Raw genomic sequence first — 24540 nt, 5'->3', positions numbered from 1 at the left:
GGCAGAGGGTCCCAGTCCATCGACAGCTTCTTTCCACCACCCAGATCTCTCCACGTTTATCCCGTAACATGGCATCCCACAACCCTGTATTTAACACGCACTCCCCTGTAGACACACCTCCGACCACTGTTAGAAAAAACAAAAGACAAAGAGACAAGTACTGACTGTTAGACAGATACACGGGCCAGTATTACAGAACATTCTTAAGAGGCAAATCTCCTCCGTGAATGTGAAGCTCTGCAGCCTTTCCATACACAAATCTCATGTATCTCACACTCGACATAATCTGCCTTTGGATAGTGTTTAACAAGCAAGCTTGGGCTCAGTTCTTATCTCGCTTGGTGCTGGGTATTTGTTACACACGTCGCACGGTACACAAACAGAGTCACGAGGCAAGGTTCGAAAAGGGAAATAGAGAGCTAGAGCAGCTGCATGTACTTCTCAGACTTCGGGAAAAGACGATCTGACAGTCTTAATAAGTATTGATGCAAATGCTACGAAGGAATTGCTTGCATATTTCTCTCCCATTTTCTTGGCAGCATTCATTTTCAATGCGGGTTTTCGTGTCCTCTTTCAACAGTCCAGTTTCACGGCCGAAAAAGGCAGCTCAGTTGCTCCCAAACTTGGTTACTGGCATTCATTTCAGCAGCTTTGGTGAAGGAAGAATGGGCGAATGAAACTCAAAATGGCTGCCTTTAACAGATCTGGCAGATAACCCGGACAAAGTGCAAACAGGAGGCCTCTCCTAGACTTGAGACCTGTGACTTATGTTTCCCCTGCACCACCATCACTCCTTCAGTTACTTACTGCTATTAAAGTTTAAACATTCCCCCTGCATTAACCATTCTCCTTCAATACTCCAGCTCACAGATGAACAGGCGTGTGTTTCAAACAGAATGTTCAGTATCTTATCCTTGGTGTTGGGGTTAAATGTGGAAACAAGACCTTTCTCTCTCCTCCAACTGTTTTTTTAAAAAGTAAAACACAGGAATCCAAATAAGGAGATCGGCTGGGAGCTCCGAGAGACTACAGTCCAAGCCATTCCTTAGTAAGGCTTTGAGTGGGTTTGGATGGGGTGGGGGCACTGTGAGTGGTGTGGGTGATGTAGAGAGTGTGTGTTATTGGCAGGGGGAGGGGGGGGCACCAGGGACCAGGACTGTCTCCAAAACCTCCAGTCAGGTTTTGTAGGAGCTTAAATCGTTGACGGCAGCACTTGGTCTGAGTCTGCATCGCTTTGCGCTGCTTTCTCTTGCTTCTCTGACTCTCTCTCTCTCTCTTTCTTTCTCTCTTTCACTGACTGTCTGCCTCCCCCCCTCTCTCTCTCCAGACTCTGACTAAGGATCCCTGATTTGAAAAGAGCAGGCACTGCTGAGTTGCGTTTTTTAAGACCTCAGTCTAGTTATTTTTTTAAACTAGACTTTTTAGTCGGCCATTTCATTTATTTACCGACTTCTTCGCTTTGTAAGACACCCAACACAAGCAGCCAAAATGGAGGCCATCAAGAAGAAGATGCAGATGCTGAAGTTGGACAAGGAGAATGCCATCGACCGCGCAGAACAGGCCGAGACGGACAAGAAGGCAGCCGAGGACAAATGCAAACAGGTGAGGCGGGGAAGGAAAGGGCACAAATCTGCAGATAAAAACATCCACAGGTTGGGATATGGCACACATCAGTCTTATGGGCATATCATGGTCCAAGCCCAAGTTCACAATCACGTCACTGTAAAGGACCTGCGATGTGATGCCGTACCACGTGACTGTAATCTTCTAATTGAAGTGTGAAAAAGATTGATTTATGAAGTTTGAAGTTCTTTTTTTATTTTTAAATTATTTTGATCCTGATGGTGAGAAAACTTTGGCTTTGAGGTTTGTATTTCATGGATACTGCAAATTACTGCGTTGCTTGCATCTGCTGTATGTCCATTGCCTGAAATGAAAAGGTGACAAAACAGGACCTTCTCCTTGGTTGCTACACCTGTTCAAAAGCTCTCCATAGGGAGGAACCCTATGACTTTAGCTAAACACATCGCAACTCAGTAATCTGCATTAATATGTAAATCTAGTTAGTAATCAGATGACGTCATAATGTCTTGTTTTTTATTTGAAGCTTGAATGAATCAGTAGAACTGTTGGTCTTTTTCCCCATTCAGTTTTTTATATAAATAGACAATATATGTACTCACAGTCCCTTACGTAGTTCTGACAGACAAACCAGCCTGGCTAATAGTCTTAAACTGAGGACAAATTCAAAACATGTAGCAGTGTGTCTCCCTTTCCATGTCAATCTGGGTGACCACAACTTAATTTCAGTTTGATAGTCAGTGTGACCCTTGTACAGGCTTGTTCAATGATCACAACCTCAGTGAGCGGAGTTAAGCTGAGGCGCTTTGAAGCCGGCAGAATGAAAAGGGGCACCGACTCTCCAGGTCACTGGGTCCCACTCGCAGTTGTTCCAGCCAGAGAAAAGGGTCCTTCACCAGCTGAGGCGTGTGTCGGGACAGGGAAAGAGCCAGGACTGCAGTAACACAAGCACACGGTGCTGCAGGGGGGGAAAAAGCAAAGCGTGAAATTGTTGAGGTGGGCTAAGCTCACCAAGTGTCAAGCACAGGGAGCACTTATTCAAGAAGACGGAGTGAAAAACGAAGTCGATCCCAAACCCCCTGTGATAGGAATGCCTTCGCATTTGACAGCCGAAGCCTTCGGAAGAGACGCATTTAGGAGCCTGCCGGAAAACCAGGAAGCCCAGGAATGCTCAGATATTTCCCAAATTCTGTCTGCCTCTCTGCACTGCCTGAACCACGCTATATGTCCGTTTTGAGTAATGCAGCCAGCATGTAAAGACTCATTTTGCATATCTATGCTGACTGCCATGTTCCTATGTGCTTTTGTGCCTTACCCACGGGCATTGCGCATTGTACAAATACACATACCCTCTATAGAAATGTTTGCTCTGGGCTGGAATGTGGAGGATTTTGTGGAGGACGGAGTGCCCCGAGGACGTTGGGCTTTTGTGACATTAAGCCGGGGCGCACACAGGTGTGCAGAAGACGGGGGGTAAACCGTAGGACCTGCTCTGGGTTTTTGACGTGAAGATTGATCTGTGGGTCTGCGCTTGATCACGCCGCGGTCGAAACGCTCCTGGAATGCATTTCTGACCCTCCCCTGTTTCAAGCCCTCACTCCGGAGCCCGAGATGAATCACCTTGCTATCCAGACATGCACATTAATGGACACTTCTATGCTCTGAAAGTCTATTTTGCGCACTAGTGTAATGCCTCAAGCTATAATCTTTCTGGCCACTATGATTATTTGTTCCCATAGGTTTCCCATTACCTCACTATTACCACTTAGGCTAACTTTAATTACTGACACTAAGCTGGCCAGCGAAGGATGGGCAACTCCTCCGTAGCCGGCGTCCGTCCGAAATTTCTTCCCACCGGACGTCTTTTCCTCACCACCGTTTCAGTGTTTTTTCTTCCCAGCGGTGAATCATTCTTTTTTTTTTTTTTAAGGGTTCAATCTTGGTCATTCTAAATTTTCATACAAATAAAGTTGAAGTGAATTGAACTGATATGTTGAACTGTGAGCTGGCCTGGTAAGGATACTGGGTCTGGAGACTGTCACACTGCCCGACAGGTGATCTCAGTGGCTGGGAAACGGAGGTGGCGGCCGTCAGCAGTACACCCACTGTATTTTTAGACAACAGGAGATAGTCTGGCAGAATCCAGGAGGATTATCTGAACCACTCCGGGGAATTAAACAGATGGAGTCATACGCTGATTAGTGATACTTATCATCTGTTGATTTGTGGGTGGCAAGCATGCCACATACCAGAAGGCTTGTTAGTCTTGACTAAAAATACATTGTGAATTGTGCACTCCGGACCTGTGGCTGAGAAACAGCAGAGGGTGTTGTCAACCGTTTCCAACTTCACTGAATCTGGAACTTCAAACTTCACCAGAGTTTAAAGCTTAACCCTGCTGAAAAACACAGCTCAACTAGGTTTTGAAAGTGCTGGTAGCTGGTTGACCAATTCAGACCAGCTCCCAGCTCGACATGGTCTAGCTGGTTGACCGGTTCAGACAAGCTCCCAGCTCAACATGGTTTAGCTGGTTGACCAATTCAGACCCCAGCTTGACATGATTTGACAACCAAAGGCTATGTTTTGAAAGAGACTCAGACAAGCCCCCAGCACTAGCTGGTTGACCAGCTCATACCCAGCAAGAGCAGTTTATGACCAGCTTGACCTGCTCAATTTTCAAACTGGCATAGCTGGATTTTACAGCATGGATGGCTTTCGCTGCAAATGTTTTTCCCCCAAACCAGTTCAAAAAGGCTGGAGCAAATTATTATTCTTTTTTTTACATAAATGGTGCCATTTCCATGCCAGGATGGTGAAGAATTGTTGCCAGCTCTCCGGGATTAGCCTGACTCAGAAGCTCAAGATGAAGCCGTCCTGTAATTGGAAGCTGATGCAGAAGGACGCATCGCTTCAGAAGTGCTGTTCACATGGAAATTGCACAGTGGGGTTTTGCTTTTGTGGCAGTGCTGAGGTCCCTCTCTTTTTTACATTCAGAGAACCAGCAGTCAACTTTATCATACCGTGTCCATCACAAAACCAAGACTAAAATGAACAGGCATTTAATGGATGCCTCTCTATTATGCGGTTTTATCGTTGAATTTAATTTAAGGAACAGAACAGGTTGCACAAATAAAGCTGAATGGAATGATTGTGATGATATCGGTGTTTTGTTACCTTGCGCTGACATCAAGGAAACTATGCAGGCTGTTCAAAACACAGATAATTTTAACAACTGGGAGGAGCGGGCCTCATACAGAAAATATTGATGTTTAGCCATTGTACCTAACCTTAGTTGACGCCAAGAAATAGAACTATAAAAGCTCATCCATACCAAGAACGATAACTATAACGATCACGATAAATGTTGTTTTAAAAATCGTTCCAACTGAAGTGGATAGTGGAATCCACACCACAACTGCAACGGCAAGGAAAATGACGAACAATATCGTTGGGATCACTTTCAGGGAGATTTTATCCAGGTACATGAACCATAAAACACTAACAGCTAATCGAAATCCATTTGAATTTACAGGGCGTTCAAAAATAGCAGAAGGCATAGCCGCGAGACTACTTACAGCGTTATCGTTATAGTTCTTTATACAGCAATACGCAATGCCAAGGAAAATCTGGGCGGAAAAAATATTACAGAAATGAAAATTCACAATGTTCGAGGCAATTTGGTTCATGGTAATTAAATTCAACTCATTTAAGCCGACCGCAAGACTCTGCGCTACTGCAACAACAGTTCTTCATCGTGAAAGGATACAGAACATAAATACTACAATTTCTGGTAAACTATTTTAGAATCTCTTAAAGTACTTTTCACATGGGTGTTTATCATAGGCAAAGAAAAAAATAAAGGTATTGCAATCTGTGTGATGTCTAGACATGAAACATAAGAATCCATTTTTGTACTGATATTGAAGAAGCTGTGTCCTTGTATAATTGTCCTAGACCTTGGAAAGGCCAAAGGATATTATTATATTATATGATATAACAATGTTATCTTTATACTGTGTTGTGGGAATTGTGGTTCTCTAACTCAGCAGTTGGAATTTTTAGGAGATAATAAAGCCAACCATTAACTTTGTGTGCACAGACGTGTGTGTCAGTGCTGTACGGTCAATTGACAACTGACAGTTACTGAATAACTGGTTATTATCGGCACACTTTATACATTAATTATTAAGCAGCGTGAGCTAAGATCCTTATGATGTAATGGAACAATTTTGTAGGTCAATGTAGGTCAAACTCATTCCCAGTCCACTTGTAACGTACCTTTCTGACACATCGACTTGTTTTCTAGTTGGAAGAAGAGCTGATCGGATTGCAGAAGAAACTCAAGGGCACGGAGGATGAGCTGGACAAATACTCGGAGGCCCTGAAGGATGCCCAAGAGAAACTGGAGCTGTCAGAGAAGAAGGCCACAGACGTGAGTAGTGAAGCCAGGCTTTCGTCTACTGGGCCCTGCTCACACGTTCTCCATGACGAGCCGTAAAAAATTTGGCCCTAGTCTCCCCCTCTCCTTGGAAACATGTCACCCAAACAACAACAGACCCCACCACTCTGTTTATTAGTTATCACATAGTTTAAATGAATCAAAAACAGCACAGAAGCTAGCCTTAAGCGATGGTAAAGGTCAGATATAAAGTCAGTGCAATAAAGGATTGCACTCCCTTTGGTAGTGGCAAGGGTAGTGCAGTCCTTTATTGCACTGACGCTATACTTGCTTGTGGGACCACCACCCTGGTAAATGAGACACTTTCAGTTGAGCGTTTTTCTTTGCCTAATTTTCTGAAAGGTCAGATATAACCATTTTAATTCATGAGTCTATATTCTGACAACATTTCTAAGTCATAGGCTCACATAGGATATGCATACTGTCTGTATTTTTAACATTGATTAGATAACTTATCCACAATGTAGTTATTTTTCAAAAGGGGAAATTCTACCCTAAACTCGGCAAATGGTCAAAATGGTCAAAATGGTAAATGCCTGCAAATATTTATATATTATTTATCCAAAGCGCTGAGTGATGCATTAGTGATGAGAAGTCAGGCAGAAACAGTACATTTCAGAAGCACTATGCATATTCTATATGCCCTTTTGATAAAGGAGGTAAGAAACTTGAAGTCATTGCTTGTTAAGGAACACATATTAAAGCTGAAGCTAGAGTAATAAAATGCAAACAATGAGATACTATCAGTATATGAGCTTTGTAAATAAGCTTTGTAAATTATGGGTGCTGGTGCCGAATCCATGCCATATCCATTCCAGCACGGCTGCTGATTAGCACATAATTGACTGATGTATCACCCAGGGAGGGAAGAATTTGATTGGTGGGTAGCTACCTCCTCTGGCCAATCAAGCACTTGCACTCTGCCTGCACAAGCAGTGTGCTCAGCTGACAAAAGGCCAGAACGAGCTCGACTGATGGACTTCAGAGTCAGAAGAAGTTGCAGACAACAACAGCATGTGTTTCAGAGAAGTGAGGTCTGTGCTCTCACTGATTGACAGAGCAGGAGGTTGTAACAATGGGCCACATGGCTCAGGCAGTAAGAGCAGTCGTCTGGCAGTCGGAGGGTTGCCGGTTCGATCCCCCGCACGGGCCGTGTTGAAGTGTCCCTGAGCAAGACACCTGACCCATAAATGCTCCTGACGAGCTGGTCGGTGCCTTGCATGGCAGCCAATCGCTGTTGGTGTGTGAATGGGTGAATGAGAAGCATCAATTGTACTGCGCTTTGGATAAAGGCGCTATATAAATCCCAACCGTTGACCATTGACCATTAACAATGAAACCGGGTTAAAGGGATAGTTCACTGTCCTGATATAATTTTTAAAAAATTTTAATGTTACTTACACTAGTGTGCAGTGCAACCATCCCTTTAATAATACAAATACAACTAAGCATACCTAATTGGGAAGGGAAAGCACTGAGCATTGAAAGTAGGATGGAAATTTACACTGTATGAGCAAATGAGTTAATTGACAGTTTGCTAAGACACCCTTCCCCCAAGAAAGAAAGAAAGAAAGTTTCATGGGAGCAGGCAAAATCAATTAACTTTCCTAACGCTTTGGGTTCCGTATCTTGTGCAACAGTTGCAGTAAGATTTGGCATACAGATAGCAAGACATTAGTCACAAGCAACACCTAATAAATAAACAGAGAAATAAAGATACAGTTTATAGAACGCAGCACAGAAGTTTCTGTTTAGTTAATCCACTGGGAATACAATATTACATAACCTCCAACCTCTTTGTTGGAAAAGTGCCGCTATAGGTGCCTTTATGGCGAGCAAAATCGTCAACTTTGATCCTCCCGCGTTCTCGTTGCCACGCAGAAACTCGATGTATTGTCAAGAGTTTCCGGATTTCCCAGGGAAATCCACAGCCCTGTGGCGCGCATGGGAGGACGTGGATTACTGGGCTCCAGGACCGACACTGGAGCCTTGCCTTGCCTTGAAAATACACTGCGCTGCAAGGGGCTAAACGCCATTTGTTAGGACGACAAACACATAGCGTAGTAGTTCAATTGACAGTGCCAGTTAGCAGAGAGGGGGGACAGGATGCAGGGGACATAATAAAGTGTGTGGTGAGGGAGTGATCGGTGATGAAATGGCCCCTTTTGCAGCCCTGTTGCTGATAAGCCCATACATAGACCGGGCTCCACTCGCTCTGCAGCGGCCCAGGAATTCCAGGAATGTTCCTAGAGCAAACAGCAAACCCCACACTCCTGTGTCTAATGAAATCAATGCTCGGTGCTTTCCGGTGGGCAAATCGCAGGGCCGGATTTCTCTGAGCAGTTCTCCCACATTTCCATCAGACAAAATAAGAGAGAGGGCCCTGAAATGGCAACCAGCTGAATTTTGTCTCCCAACCGAACAGGGCAGCAGGCATAACTTCTGTACTACTGTATTTACCTCGCTGAAAAGTACGGCACTTAAGCAAATCCCACTCAGGAGAGGAAAATGGCATGTCTGCATTAGAGTTTAGAGGGGAAACCAAAGTTTTTCCTCCTGTAATTAGAACAGGCATTGTTTATGTTGAAGATTGAATACATCAATCATTTCCAGTGTACAATTCTGTATTTTGTCAAATGACAGTTTGTTGAAGTGGGAACTATACAGGGCCCTGCGCCCAAAGACGAATGAAAGAAATAAAGGAAGTTCCTTTGTTAACTTTACGACCGGTATATCAGTAAAAACACATACCGCAGAACAGATATGTACATTGCACCTATTCATTTGCACACTTTGAATGGTCCCGGAAAGTCATTGACTCTGAACCTTCGACAAGAGTCCCGCTGCACACTGTGAGAAATGAAAACCATGTGAGGACGTGCCGCTGCCCAAAGATCGAAAGTCAACCCAGCGTAAAACAGAGATCACGTGACAGTCCAAACATTTGTAATGCAAGTCTGAGTGCCTTGGATCCTATAACTGCTGTGTGACGCTTACAGCATGACGCAAGGACAATAGTCGATTGTCAGACGCAAGCACGCAAGGAAATAACACCCCATACATGTATGTAGGATTTTACTGGATTGTTATACTTGCTACACATACTAGTTTACTAGCCAGTTCATTTTGTTGAAGGTCACCTTAGTACAGTTACACAGACAGACACATTTACACTTACAAATATATCTTCAATGTACTGTGTATTGTGACTTGGGGTGAGGAAACCCAATCAGGCTTTTATATGTATGAATGCACTTGGCTGTAGTATTAATGGTCCAGGCTTGCACATTGTATCACATATCTCAGTTTGATAGCTACCCTGGTGTAAAATCCGACTATGACCAGCTTGAAGCACCACGTCAAACCATGTTGAGTATGGAGCTGGTCTAACTGGTCAGCCAGCTACCAGCTGTTTCAAAACCTAGCTGTTTTTTTCAGCAGGGTAGTGTACTTACAATACACGAGCGATCGGAAACGTTGGAATGACATGTAGGCTACCAGTACAATGGACAAACAAATTAACTTGATGAATACAGCGTAGGGAATTAATGGTGAGCGCCTTTTTGCTAAGATGTTAAAGCAAAGCTTCCCAGAAATGGATGTTTCAATGCATTAAACTACAGCAGTAGAGCGAGACCATCCCTTCCACACACACTCTTCGGAAAAGCATCACCCAGGCACGCCCCGCCTCCCACTGAAACCGTGACCTCATCTGAAGCGCACTTCTCTTCAGGATTGGAGGATTTAGCCTTAACTTTCTTGAACAATCCTGCCTTTCTATCTCCCCTTTCCTAACTAGAACGCTTCGCCTCTCTAACGCGTTAATATTGCATTCCGAGGATTAAATGACACTGTGAAAGTAGCCGTTTTGTACTTTCATAAAGCTCTTTGTACTGAACTGAAGCAAAATTTCCAATAGTCGCATTTGTGGAAATATCTAGCTACTTCTTTAGTCTAAATCAAACTTTTTTTTTGCACTTGAGAGCCGATTAAGATAACTATTTTTGCACCAAAGATTTTTGTATTATTATTTTTTGTTACAACTTGTGAATAGGCTAATATTTAAATATATTTACACTTTTATAAATTGATACCTTTTTTTTGCACAGTTTGATTTTTGTTTTAAACAAAGTTTAGGTTATATTTTCGATACATTCCATCCTATTCTATAATGGCAGGTTTGAATTCTTTGGACGCAGTTAAACGAAAAATCCAGACTTTGCAACAACAAGCCGACGATGCGGAGGACCGAGCCCAGATTTTACAGAGAGAGTTGGACGGTGAACGGGAACTTCGAGAAAAAGTGAGAAAAAAAAAAAAAAAGATTTACTCTTCCTGCTCACTCGATTGCTTGATGTGCCTTTCTGTCTTCTCGCTAGGTTTGAAATTGTGTAAACGTGGATAGTATAAATGCTGGATAAAAATTGCCACGCACATTCATTGATCATCCGGTACATGGTACAGAGTATGAGCATAATGCTAGGCGTTGGTTCCTATAAAAAGTGAAAATGAACCGAATTCCTAATGGTCCTAGCGCGTGCCTCGTACTTAGCGGTCGTAATCGTCGTGTGCCGGGGACACTTTATTTTCAACATCGGATACAATTATGTTCAACTTCAAATATAGTTATCACCTTAGTGTTTACTCTGTGGGGGTTTGAAACTGGTACCGAAACTGTTTTCAGTTTCAGCTTTGTTTGCCGCGACTGTTACTTAGTTACCACAATATAGATTTGTCTGTTTTTGTGCTCCGTTTGAATGGCCAGCAGTAGGCTATAGTTCATTTATGTTGCATTACCTTCCTTATAATGCGAAATCAGCATAATGCATACCTTGCATTATTGCAGGTTATTTGCTTGAGTATTTTTAACATTAAGGTACTGTTTTACGCTCAAATCGGTTATTGACAATTCAGTGAATTCTGATCCTTATAATAACACGAATTATTGCTTGTATTAGAGGCAAATCCCGTTTTGATGATGTAATATTACTTTGATGGCCATAACTGGCACGTCAAGTGCATTGAGTTTCCAAGATTTAAATTGTCCTCAAAATAAACGGATGTGTTTTTTAAATATTTGAATAGGCACACAGCATTTCCTCTTCCTGGTAAATCTCCTGGACATTTTATAAGAGATTGTGAAGTTGTGAGCAAAATCCAGGGGTTCTGGTATGTATAGGCTATGTTTCCCTTGGACAGAAAGCATGAAATTATGCATTCACAGACATGACTGTGGAATGTGTGGTTTGGGAGGACTCTTTCCTTAAGTAGTATAACAGATTATTAGGAATGGCAGCAAAATTTAGATTCAGGTTTGTGATGTTAAGTGCTATTTGCGTAGGTGGTATGGTGATGTAATGTGATGATTGCAGAAACAGGGCGAACACTAGTGCGATTCCCCCAGAAGAACCCTGTTTATGTACTGTAATGCGTCCAGAGATGATTCTCGATTCATAATGATTACATCAGTTACACAGTTGCTCATACTATCCTCAGTTAGATGCTGAAGGCATACAGCAGGCTTTCTGTGTGAGAGTTTTCTGTTCAGGGCCTGGCCCAACCCACAGGTGAGGTGAGGTGGCATTCTCAGGCATGTATTGATGAGTGAGAACTTTGTAACCCAGTTACAAACGTAATGTCTGCCAATGACCACAGACAGACTTCACTGTGCTTCACGCCTGCTGCCGTTTTTAAACTGTGCACCTGAACATTAAAACACACCTTGACCACATGCCATTAATCTGGTCCTTGTAATCAGTTGTGTATAAATGAAAATGGTTTATTAAAATGTAAAGGCTTCAGAGGGTGTTAAGTTCAGGTTTAGTGTGTAATTTGGCAGGTTAGCTTTATGTGGTGTCTTGCCAAAGATGTGATCATCTTTGTTTCACTAATAAGCAGAAAAATCACTTTGTATCACCCTCCATCTTGAGTTCCATCTGATTAGATTTTTTTGGTACTAGCTCTTTCCTCTATATATAGACTCATTGAAAGAATTCTGAACGCGGTAGGTGACTGATAACTGCTGAAGTGGTCTCTTTGGTATTCATCATTACTAGGAGTTAATCCTTGTAACGTGTATGCACTTTATATTAGTCTAAACGGTTCCAGACCTCTCCCAAATAAAGAAGCGGTCTCCAGGTTATGACGTAATTTCGTAACCAAGGCCTTTGTTTTAACCTGAAAGTAATTTCATGTTGAATTTGTTGAGCTTTTTATTTACTTTTTTTTTTTTTTTTTTTGCCACCAACTTTAGAGATGCTGGTGCTCTGTTCAGTGGCGTCCAAAAGTCTGAGACCACTAGTGAAAATGCTTCTATTTAGCATTATTTTCTAATTTTATACAAATGTTTGCATTCCAAATTAATATTATCAGCATAACAATTTGAGTGAGAAGTTGAATCTGTGAAAAATGTGCATCAGAATTTCGGTATGTCCCCCACCTTACGTGCACTCAAACTGGCATGGAGTCCACAAATTGGTGCAAAACCTGGTGATCCATGTTATGCCGGCATTTTTTGACAATGTTCCAAAGAGCGTCTTGTGATGTTACTGAACGCTTGGCTTTGGTCAGTCTTCAACCGTCCCCATAAACGCTCAACGGGATTGAGGTCAGGTGATTGTGGATTATGCAGCACTCCTTGCTTTGTCTTCGAGTAGATCTTGCATAGCGTCGAAGTAACTTTAATTTTGTTTTACATTGTTCAAAATCCTAAAACGTTCCGTTCATTTCCACGATTACATTAAAAACAAGTCCCAGATTTTCTATGTGGTCTCCCCCCCCCCCACTGAGAGAGGACCACTTTTGGACCCCGCTGTAACGTGTACCCTCTCCGTGTGTAAGGCCTTCCTGTAGAGGGAGTGGTGGCCGCGCCGAATGTTCCAGCAGCTCGGCCCCTTCCTGGACCCTGCCTGTCGGGAACTGCCCCGGGACTCTGACTGCCTGTTTTACTACTGAGCTTCCTGTCCTCCCTGCCGAAGCCCAGATGACTGCTCCGATAAGCGGAACCTTTCAAAGACCTGGACCCTTTCACTCTGCTGGGCCAGGCTACACCCTTCCCTGCCCCGTGTGCTTCTGAAGTATCCTGGAGCGGTTTTGTGGCTCCTAATATTTTTGCGTTTTCTTGATTGGGAACCATTCATTACATGCATGGCTAGCCCTAAATGCTATTCGTTTAGCAGTGTGACATTTGTTGAACTGTCAAGTCAGGGTTTCCCGCCGTTGCTACACTGGAACGTTTGTGAAGCCGTGATGTTCGTAAAACTGATTTAAAAGCATGACAGAGATGTTAGACTCTCCCATGTGAAAAGGTCATTTTTCATAAGTTGGCCTCAGAATGAGCCTTTATCAACAGACACAGAAAACCCTAGCTAAAACATGGCTAATATTTTCAAATAGATCGGCCCAAATACTAGTCAATGACGGAAGAATTCCAAAATTTCGGAATTTTGATTAAAGTCATTTGGGATTTGAATTAAAATCATGAGGAATCAAGAAATTCTAGAGGCCTAATGTATGTGTCACCCCGCTTCCCAAGTGAATATCGAAACAGGAAATGAACCCGCGTTGTATCCTTTCTTTCTGTCTCTGCCCCTCCTCTGTCACTCCATTCATGGGGCAGAAAAAGCCCTCGCTGGCCTTAATGTCCATGTGGCAGAAGGTCAGTAGGACCGGTTTGTTCTCACAGTCTTACCCGTAAGGACGCTGATACACATATACTGTGCTTCTGAAGGCCACTAGTCCTGCTTTCACTGCATATTTCACTTGGACAGGCAGAATGGGAAGTTTGGGAACCGGGCCATTTTCCATATTTAACTCATACTAAACTTCTGTGGAATCCCATGCACCACTTCTCTGTACATTAAGAGCTGTGATACAGTCTGGAGTTTAGGGACTTTAACTCTGAAGAGAAGTCCCAGCGTAAACAGTGGAAAGGACTTGTGCAAGCTCGGGTGCTGGGAGATCTGGGAAATGTTATGATGTATGAGCTAAGACGATGGATTTATAAGTGCTATTTTAACCAGAACTGGCATAGGCCCTCTGCTGTTCATAGGGGCGTGGGCCCTGGTTTTGGTGAAGAGCTGAGTGAGCCTTTTACTTTCCTTCACTCAAGCTTTTTACGAAGTTCTGAAATAAACAATGAGTTCTGGCCCTATCCTTGTGTTTTAAAAAATATATATATTTTTCCCAAGTTTGGATTCTTGACTTTATTTTGGCTGAAACCCACAACTGGATAGAGCTCAGATGTCTGGATATGGTATGGTGGCACTTTGTGAAAGTGAATATGAATTAATGAATTGTCCCGTAAATCTCTAAATCTCTTTTGCATTGGTGCTGTGTGCAGAACTGCGGGAAATGGAACACATGGCAGAAACTTATAGCGGCATTTTACATATCTGTCCCTAACAGGGCCGAATCTTAGAGCCACTTTGCCTGCAATGCAGATGGGACTGTAAGAGAATGGCCGCAATTCAGAACACAACTGATGCCATGAATATGGATATAAATACAAGCTTTGTGGCTTAATTACAGCCGCAATGCTGACATGGGTGCATAGTTAAATTCCTCATCTCACTTCATTTCACTTTTACCCACGTTCTCTAAGCTAGAGATAGAAACGGTATACCCTTTCTTTCTGAATTTAAATAATTGAGGTATAGGAGAATATATACTGATAAGGTATCGCTGCTATACTCAACACGTGACCGACCTATGGCGTGAAAGCTGATATCCTCTGAGTGTGATAGCACTGTGTACTCAAGAGAGGACAAAGAGGCATTCACGGCCTCCCAGCTGCAAATGAACATGAAACACATTGAAGAGGCTTCATTGTGAATGTTGTTCCAGAGTGCCGAGAGGGGTCTTCCTGGAGAGGCAGCGGTGCGCACAGTTATCGTGTCATGAGCTGCCAACTGGGCCCAGTGACCTCCGTGACAGACGGCTTTTGGCATATACGTCTTATCTCATTAGCGAAAACTACCTCTCCCTGGTTTTGTTTAACCCCTTTAAGGTGTGAGATCAGAAATGTTTTCATAGCTCAACATTCTAATGCTGATGTAACTGTCACTGCTGCTGATTGAAAGTAATGGAGTTCTAGAACACTGACTTAGAATTTTGTGGGGGAAAAAAACATTCCAGAAAGCCTACTGTTCAAAGGGTTCATTAGCTCAGTTTCAGAAAAGTAAGGTAATGGTCACATGGTATTTTTTTTTTCAACAGAGGAATTATTTATTTATTACAGTTTTAGGCATACAGTTTTTGGCTGAACTGTTTGTGAGCCATACGTTTTAAAGTATTTATAATAACATGATAAACCTGTTTGTAATGTTCGTATCTGCAGAATTAATTCAGCACATTTAGCTAAATATTTCAAGTGGAAGTTTAGAGGCCGTTTCCCTCTGTTTAAAGTTCAGTGGATTTGACATATTTGCCCAAAAGTTATTCTTTTGTATTTAGTGGGAAATTTTTGTGTCGTGTGGGCCTGTCAGCGTGTCCCTGACGCTAGAATCCGTCTCATCCTGATTCCCGCTCACGCAGATGGTTCCGTTTAGATTTTTGCGTGATTACTCGTACATCTTCCTGTCATTCTACCACAGACGTTCTCTGGAGTGTGTTTTACCATATAAGGCATGCAGGCCTGGCAGCAGCAGAATTCAGTGAGTAAGCAGGCGGGGGTGGGGGGTGGGGGGGGGCGTGGCCAGCGAGGGCTTTTTCTGCCCCATGAATGGAGTGACAGAGGAGGGGCAGAGACAGAAAGAAAGGATACAACGCGGGTTCATTTCCTGTTTCGATATTTACCTTTAACATTCCGTCTCAATGTGTAAAAGTTCATTTCGGGATGTCCGTGTTCTTTACGATCATTGAGAAACGAACCGCAGATGTTCCTGTCATAGCTTCCCGAGAGATTTTTATCGCTCTGCCTAAAAAAAAAAAAAAGAAGCATTTATGCCTTATGTCGTAAGTCCCAGAGATTTATACAACGGTACTTCAATAGTGGGCGTGCAGCCGAAAGAGAGTGTATGTATTTAAAACCTAGCTGTTATTTTTCCGGGCCAAGGTCTAAGTGATGGCAGATGGCAGCTTGGGCTTATTTCAGCTCACACTCAAACAGGAAGTCAGAAAGAGAGACTGCAATGCTATCACCCATGCCAGGTGCCTAAGAGGAAATTGGCCAATGAATGCCATCTTCAGCTGTTTTTCAGGTCCCTGTAACTCTCCCATTCTTTCGTCTTTTCCCCCTCTCAGTGCTAGATCAATGTGCAGCCAAGTGATCTGATGCTATCGTGGCCTTAATAATAACCATATAATGAATGTGGACATTTGCATGCTGGGACTTTTTCAGCTAATCGCCTGCGGGAATATACAGTATATATTTAGTGAGTCTTTGTGGTATTTCTTCCGTGAAAGTAAAGTAGGTATTCATTTGTAAGCAATATGTTTCTGGCAAAAACTGCAAAATAGCTCCACGGTGGAATTTTGGGCTGTGTTCCCCCCCCCCCCAGCCCCCCGTTCTTTACTCCTCAAACTAGCTTGGTGAAACTTGTGGTTACGGATGGAGGAACTGACAGTCAGCCATTATATTTTTACATCGCTCACGACGGCATCTTGCCTGAGACTGTGTATGTAGTGTTGCCTTTCACAGGCAGCTTTAATGTATTCGCATGCGTCAGAGGGTTGTATATAATGAAGACAATCCAACAATAACAGCGTGCACACGCTGGGTCTCACAAACCCCTTCGACAGTGCGCCATTTTGCTGAGCGCCTCCCGCTTAGCCCTCTCTGCTTCCCCTGTGAGCCCGCTGCGCTGCATGAAGCGGGCCTCGAGTGTGGAGAGCTGAAACAGTACTAACAGGAAGTACAGTGCATATACAGAGCCCGGCTGGCCCGTGGGCTGAATGCGCAGCCCGTGAGCGAATGGAAGGGAGCTCTTCGCGGATTTCCCTAATTACGGTTTTCCTCTGTGCTCCCCAAACCTGCCGCGTTCCCCCGGGGCCTGGTTTTTGCGTGCCTCCCGTCTCCACAGGGCTCTACAGTGAGTGCTCCCATTTTAGGGGCATTCGCTAACTGGAAAAGTAATCAGGGGGCGTATCTACTGATTACGATGCATTACGTGCTCCTAAATTTGGAGCTCCTTGAAAAAAAAAAAAAAAGAAATAGCGTAGAGGTCTGTTCTGGCTCTGTATTAACAGTTCTGCCTTTAGCAGACTGTGTAGAACATAACATTAGCATGTGACACAGCTAGTGTAGCAGATGTTAATGTATGACTGCCTGGTCATTTTTCCTCTACAGCGATTGTAATTATCACAGTGGAGTAATTGCTAGTTGTGTAGCTTGGATTGAGGCTTAATGGCGAGGACCCGACTGTGTGGCTTGTATTGTGTCCATCCTCTGAATGAATACAACTACCCGTGGGGTGGATGCGTGCAGGGAGGAAACAAGTGTTTGGTTTTTTTCCCCTCGATTGTTTATTGTTGTAAGAGATCCCCTACGGTGTCCAGCGTCTTCAGTTTCACCCAGGATGTCTTCTCGGCTAACCGGATGAGGCATTTCAGTGTCTTTATTTATTAAGTGTTCCTTTCAACTGAATTTTAGAGAGACAGGCACTCATCACATTGAAAAGCCTACAGGTTGTTGTTTATGGTGTTGCGGTATAGACATTGGTGAATTGGTTACGTGAACTCAACCTTCTATCCCTTCAAATAGATATACAGGAAATAAACATACTCTAGTTCAGGGGTGTCAAACTCCAGTCGTGGAGGGCCGCAGTGTCTGTTGGTACTTGTGGTTTCCTTTCAATCAGCAGCCAATTAAGGCCTTGAGAACAAGGTGTGTGGACTCTTTAGCCAATGAAAGACTTTGAAATGTATCTCTCGTGCTGAAACACACCAGAAACCCTCCATGACCCCTGCTCTAGTTGATGCGTTTCAGTTTTAATTTCTTCACACCGGTTGATACATGGGTATAAATAATTCAAGAGGCCTTCTACCCACACAAGATGGCTGCTTTCCAGAAAGGAGATCCTCTTCACATGACCTTTAGCCTGGAGGTCCCTCTGCTGTAAGTGTGCCCTGATCCCCATGGTAACCTCCGACTTCCCCTTCCTGTCAGGCTGAGGGGGATGTGGCGGCTCTGAACCGTCGGATCCAGCTGGTGGAGGAAGAGCTGGACCGGGCCCAGGAGAGGCTGGCCACTGCGCTGCAGAAGCTGGAAGAGGCCGAGAAGGCAGCCGACGAGAGCGAGAGGTCAGTCAGCAAAGGATTCTGGGATTGTGTGCGTGCACTCTCAGAAATACTGGCGTAGGTACATGACTGGGACCCACAACGTTCATGGACCAAGCCCCAGTATAGCCATGATAAGATCTGTGCAGCCTTTAACCCTGCATTGTTCCTGGGGGGATTGTCCCCCTGCTTAGTCCAATGAACTGTAAGTTGATTTAGTCAGTTGAGTAACATGTCAATGAAATAAAGGTATGAAGAGTGCCTAAGAAGGTATGCCTATCCCTGGGGTGGTACCCTATAGGTACATGAAATTGTACCCCCATTTTTACAGTTTTTGCTTGGAAAATGTCCTCATTTGTACCCAAAGAGAACATTACTGTACATTCAGGGTGCATTTGGGAAATTTTATCCTTGAAGAACAAAAATGTACCTCCGTTGTCACTATATTTTTGAGCGTGCGCCTGACATTGATTATGCCTAAAAGTTTGCTGGCACGAGCCGTATGGATGTGAACCTTTCTTGCCTGTCTGCATGGCTTGGCTCTGTTCTCCGGCAGAGGCATGAAGGTGATCGAGAACCGGGCGATGAAGGACGAGGAGAAGATGGAGATCCAGGAGATGCAGCTGAAGGAGGCCAAGCATATCGCTGAGGAGGCCGACCGCAAGTATGAGGAGGTGAGCTGTGTGTGTGTGTGTGTGTGTGTGTGTGTGTGTTTGTCCTGGACACGTTACAGACCTGTCTGTGTCTGGTTCCTACTCAACCTCGTTTTGTCGTGGTCTGTCACAGGTGGCACGTAAGCTGGTCATCCTGGAGGGGGAGCTGGAGAGAGCTGAGGAGAGGGCAGAAGTGTCAGAGCTGTAAGCACCGCACACGTTCGTATATATTACAGCACACTGTTGTACACAGTGTTGGGATCAGGGGTGTAGCATTAAATTCTGGGCCCTGTGCATATGTGGTCTCTATGGACCTCCTTAAAATCGTAGACCAAGGAAAAGTTTTTAGTCCAGGTCTTTTGAACCCCCTCACCCTGCCTTAGGGCCCTGGGTTGTCCTCCCACTGTGAGATCCCTTGTCTGGGATATTGGAAGTTTACATTGAACATCTACATTTTTATTAAGTTCATTCAAAGAAATAAATCATTTTGCAATGACGAGCCAAGTTGGGCTGTTGCCATCAAACCATTTTAATATTTATGTAAGTTCATTACAGGAGACTTGCTTTGAGCTCAGTGAATTCTGCATTTATCCTTGGAAGTACAAGCTGTTTTGACATATTGATACAAATTGCTTAAGCGTTAGAACACACTGTACATGAATCCACAACAGTTCCTAATATGGAACATAGTATCTACCTGGAGGCTTCAAAACATTGACATATCAGATCAGATCTATCGCTCTCAAAGTATAAATACTTACAAGCTGGAAAGTTCTAGAGCCAAGATGGAGCCTCAGTGAGGTGTCCTTCCTCTGCTGCGGCAGAACTCTGGTGAAAGGCCAGCGCACAGGGCGTGCGCTCAACATGACGTTACGCTAGGCTGCACTTCAAATATCTTTTGAAGCTCTAAGTGCATATTGTGACTGACAATTGCGTCTGGTCTACTAAACCACAGTCTGTTTTTCTCTCTCTCTCCCCCTTTTTAAAGGGAGTCAGGAAGCTGAACAGCAGGAAATGGCTCCTCTTAAGGTCTTAGTCGACTAATTTGAGCCATAGCAGATGTGTGCTGTACCACGGTCCAGTTCCCAGATTGTTGTCGTTTTTAGGTTGTACAGCTGGTCTGTGCAGGGACGGGTACACATGGAATGATTGGTGAAAAGATCTCTCAGAGTTGTCCCTTGGTGTGTCTGCCCATCTTTACAGCAAATGCAGTGACTTGGAAGAAGAGTTGAAAAACGTCACCAACAACCTCAAATCTCTAGAAGCTCAGTCTGAGAAGGTAGACAAATCTCCCAGCATTTTCTTTCAGATTCATGTTTGAATTTACTCTACAACACCCTCTGGAATTAAGAGAAAACTGGCTCTCTGTCTCTCTACTTTTTTGGACTTCACAATCCACTTTTATCCATTTGGTATGTATTGTACATGACTTATACGGCGGCCATTTTGTAAACTCGATCACTGCCCCACTTGGTGTCACATCACATCACAGAACAGCATGCTTCCCTGCACTCCTGCCAATATCAGTCATTTCAGCAGGTCATGTGGGAAGAGATAACCGTACAACAACAGAGCAATGTTTACTGGGAGTCCACCCCTTCCTGTGTAATGATAGAAACAAAATTTAGTACGACAGTACTGTGTGTACTGTATGTGTGTGTGGGTTGCCCTTGAGTTACAGAAAAACACTTCCGTGTTATTTTTCAGTACTCAGAAAAAGAGGACAAGTACGAGGAGGAAATCAAGGTGCTGACCGACAAACTGAAGGAGGTGAGGTCATTCTGTGCCCCGTGTCCAGGGAAAGGTTGTGAGAGTGTGCCTCACAGTGAGGCCTCTCGGCTGAGGGAGGTTGGGAGGGTGCCCCTCCCCTGTGCTGACCCCGTCTCCTTCCATGTCTCGCCCCAGGCCGAGACCCGTGCAGAATTCGCGGAGAGGACAGTGGCCAAACTGGAAAAGTCCATCGACGACCTGGAAGGTATGAGCAGTGTTTTTTCCCTGTGGAGATGAGTAACATGGTTTCAGCCTGTGGTTTTGGCATAGGACAGTGGTTCCCAAAGTGGGAGCATGGTCGGGGTTGAAGTGGGGGGGTTAAGCGGAAACCAAGAAGGGAATAGCATCCAGACGGGGGGGGGTGGGGGGGGGGGGGTGTTGGCGCTGACCGAAAAATAATGGGGGGCATGACTGAAGAACATTGGGAAGCACTGGCATAGCGAAGCTTAGGAAATGTCAGATATGTCTTTTACTTTGCTGCCAGAGTTCAGGGCTGGAGACCAGATGTCTCTTGTAAGGAAGGATTTAATCTCAATGAATACTGGTATGGGTAGATAAAGGCTAGATAAGAAAAGAAGACACAATATAATTTGGGAATTTACAGTCAAAGCTTTCACTCTAAATTAATAATAATTTACTTTAGTGAGTTTGTTCGTTTATGGAAATTGTTCTAGGAGTAAAGAGGAAAAGATTTGATTTAATGCAAGAGCCAACAACTCAGTTATAGCATATGGAAGGCACAGAAAGAATATGTATGCTTTTTAAACAATAGTACAGCTGTTGTGGATGCTTAGATATGAAGTTTTCTTTCCATAAAGGACCTAAGAGATGTAATATTAGTTGTTTCAGTTATGGGTTGACAACCACTGTGAGTCTAGTGACAAATAATATTGTGGGGCTACGCAGTGCGATTGCAACCTTTGATCCAGTTTCTATTGCCAAGATAGACCACTTGAAATGAGTTCCTCCATTAATATTAATGTCTATTCTTTAACAAGGCTTCTCTTTCTTCTCCTGACCTGTGCCATTTCTTCCCTTTTCTTTCCCTTCATCGCCACTTCTCTTTCGTTTCCTTGCCTCTGCTATCGCTGCCTCTGACCATACCCCTGAACCATGCCTGCTGGCCTTTGACCTTCAGATGAACTCTATGCTCAGAAGCTGAAGTACAAGGCCATCAGCGAGGAGCTGGACCACGCCCTCAATGACATGACCTCCTTGTAGACGACCTTTCACCTTTCACCCCTTGCCGAGAGCACCTGAATTCCCTCTCCACCTCTGCACTGGAAGGCCTGCTGTGTTTCCTACCGTGTGGAAACACGCCGGCCTCCCTCTGCTGCTCTCTGTGCTTCCTTCCTGTCCGCCAACCCTGTACATCAAAGCTTTAATAAAGTGCTTTCTGTCCTATGAGATCTTATTTCCTTTCATTTCCTTCTTGCTTTCAAATTCTACATTTAGAAATCTTTTTTTTTGTACTGTTGTGTAACGCAAGGTCACGATTGGCTTGTGTAAAGTGTTAAGTCATGCTTAAAACCTGTGCTGCGACCATAGCTTATATGAGTTAATGTTTTGTGAGGTTTTATAACTGCTTTATGGAAGCTCAGTATTCCACATATTCATATTATGTCTGTCCTTGCCATATGCGCTAGCACACTCCATGGTATTTATCATAAGGAACAGTTTGTCCCTGGTGTATGGCTACTGCTGCAGTATTTGACATGCATGCCATAGCACACTTGAATACCCTTTGTACTTGGTCAGCTGATATCAGCCGAATCTAATGCATTGTTTATATTCCATGATGGTGCAAATGCAAAGAACTTGCTTCACAAATCCAGAAGACAGCAGGAATTCAAATTACTTTTTGGTGCCGCAAACATACATTTGAGGCTTCAAACCAGACCTTTGCCTTGTGCATAACCACACTGGTTGGCAAGGTTTTGCATAGCAGCTTTTAGCTTGGACAGAGCTGTTATGTAAAACATGGTAGATACATAAAAATAAAATTTGCGATAGTGCAGACTGTTATCTAAGATATTTGCTATCACTCGATGGCAAAGCTGTATAAAGCTGTATAGGAAATTACCAGACATTACCACCACTTTCTAAGGCGAATTATTATGGTTCCTTGTGTTTTTCCGTTTCAAATATTACTTACTGAATTTGTTTTCCAGAAAAACTGTCAAGTGCCAAAGAGGAAAACTTGGGAATGCATCAAGTCCTGGACCAGACGCTGCAGGAGCTGAACAGCTTATAAAAGTAAAAAAAATAAAAAAAAATAAAAAATGAAGAGGGAGCAGAAGAAAGTTCTAGCAACATTCCATGGATATTCAATCTCATTCCACATTTCAGTCTGTAAAATCTTATTCCCAGGAAAAAGAGGGGATTCACTCTTATGTCTGTATCTGCAATGCTTCCTTTCCAAAGCCACTGCTTTCTCTCTGTTGTGTCTCCACTGAAGTGTAGAGTACATTCCGCCCCCCACACACATACACCCAGGTCCTTCTAGCAGATGTTTACAGCATCGAGTTACCCTGGAAAACCTGCGTTTACAAAGCAGCACATACTGAGACCCAGGGATGTGTTTAGCACTGATGGTGAGAGAGGAGGGCAGCTCTTGGGAAGCAGAAACACTTCAAGCAGCTGTCGCAAGCTTTTTATATTGGGGGTCCGTCAGGCTTGGGAATATGTTCAACCAGTGGGACCAAAGAAGGACATTATTGAAGAAATATTTAAAATCTTTTTTTTTGTGTTACATACACCTCATCTGGACCAAAAATTAAATAATTTATGCTCCACACACATTTTAGTTTTGTAGACGTGAGAGGTACTTCTCTGTCCTCCCATTTGTCCGGGGTGTCTTTCTACCCCACTCATTCAATGTCTATGTTCTTAATGAAACATTCCTGGTGCTTTATGTTGGGAAAAATATATAGATAAGGAACCAAAAAATACAGCACTGGAATCCCAATCGAATGAATAATGGATGCCAATTGTATATAGTAGATGGTAGATTGTCCAGAATGAAAGCACATTTACTCCTTCAGAATTTTACCACTGTTCTGCTGGGGAACTCAAGGCCAAAGCATTCAGTCTGGATTGTTAGACCGGGACAAAAACTATCCATCTACAATTGTGTTTTTTTGTGTGTTTAATATTCAGGTGAGAATGCTTCTCTTTTTTGGGCCATGGAACAAGTGTCTCTCATTTGTCTCACTGAATCCTGTATTGAACTTTCACTTTCCCCAGCTTTCAATCCAATAAATTTTTACAAAAAAAAAGTTTCTTACTGTTGTGGTACATATTTCTGAGGTGAAATACTCCGGATGGAATATCAAGAGTTTTTTACATTTTGACACTAAATAAAGTACAAGAATGGAATTCCACCTGCATTTTGAGTACATACTGTATATAAATATATTCACATACATACATACAGATGGACTCGCCGTGTTGCTTGGTTTTAGGGTCCATAGTCTGAGTGAACTTTAGAGGTCCACACCATTATCTAGACATCAGTGTTTGTCCCTGGAATGTAGCATGAAGGCGTGCCGGTGTAATCTATACCATTCCAGCGCCCCCAGGGTATAGGAATGGTGTAATTACAGCAAGCAGTACGAAAACACACCAACTACAGGGGACTCTAATGAAAGCCATCAATTCCTCATTTTCCTGGAAGTCCACTTTGAGAATATGTCTCCACCCTCTAGTTACAGAGAGGGAAGTATATATTTTGTCACATTTCCAGGGATGTGTGCATGTGGACATGGTCTGGTAGAATCAGCTGTGTTGTAAGAAACAGTCTGGTTCACTAGTTCTTGTGTCCTGGTATTTTAGGGTGAAATTGGCATTTGTACTGGCTGC

At 43.5% G+C, this 24540-nt stretch overlaps 1 protein-coding gene across 4 annotated transcripts; it reads left to right on the top strand.

Moving 5' to 3' along the window:
• The first annotated feature begins 1166 nt into the window (after window positions 1-1166).
• On the top strand, window positions 1167-23960 carry tpm4a (tropomyosin 4a). 4 transcript variants are annotated; one of them, XM_061237656.1, is made up of 9 exons: window positions 1167-1602; window positions 5888-6013; window positions 18147-18280; window positions 18813-18930; window positions 19043-19113; window positions 20113-20188; window positions 20617-20679; window positions 20815-20884; window positions 21818-22842. In XM_061237656.1, the coding sequence occupies exons 1-9, from the start codon at window positions 1489-1491 to the stop codon at window positions 21898-21900; spliced, it is 855 nt and encodes a 284-aa protein (XP_061093640.1). In that variant the 5' UTR covers window positions 1167-1488; the 3' UTR covers window positions 21901-22842. The 4 variants fall into 4 exon arrangements, with proteins under 4 accessions (XP_061093640.1, XP_061093637.1, XP_061093638.1 ...); XM_061237653.1 differs by lacking the exon at window positions 21818-22842 and adding an exon at window positions 22851-23960 and having other exon boundaries at window positions 1171-1602; XM_061237654.1 differs by lacking the exons at window positions 1167-1602; window positions 5888-6013; window positions 21818-22842 and adding exons at window positions 9763-10343; window positions 22851-23960.
• The last annotated feature ends 580 nt before the right edge of the window (window positions 23961-24540 follow it).

The sequence above is a fragment of the Conger conger genome, chromosome 4, assembly GCF_963514075.1.
Source record: "Conger conger chromosome 4, fConCon1.1, whole genome shotgun sequence".
Classification (NCBI taxonomy): Eukaryota; Metazoa; Chordata; class Actinopteri; order Anguilliformes; family Congridae; genus Conger; species Conger conger.
This window is presented reverse-complemented; position numbering and strand designations above follow the sequence as displayed.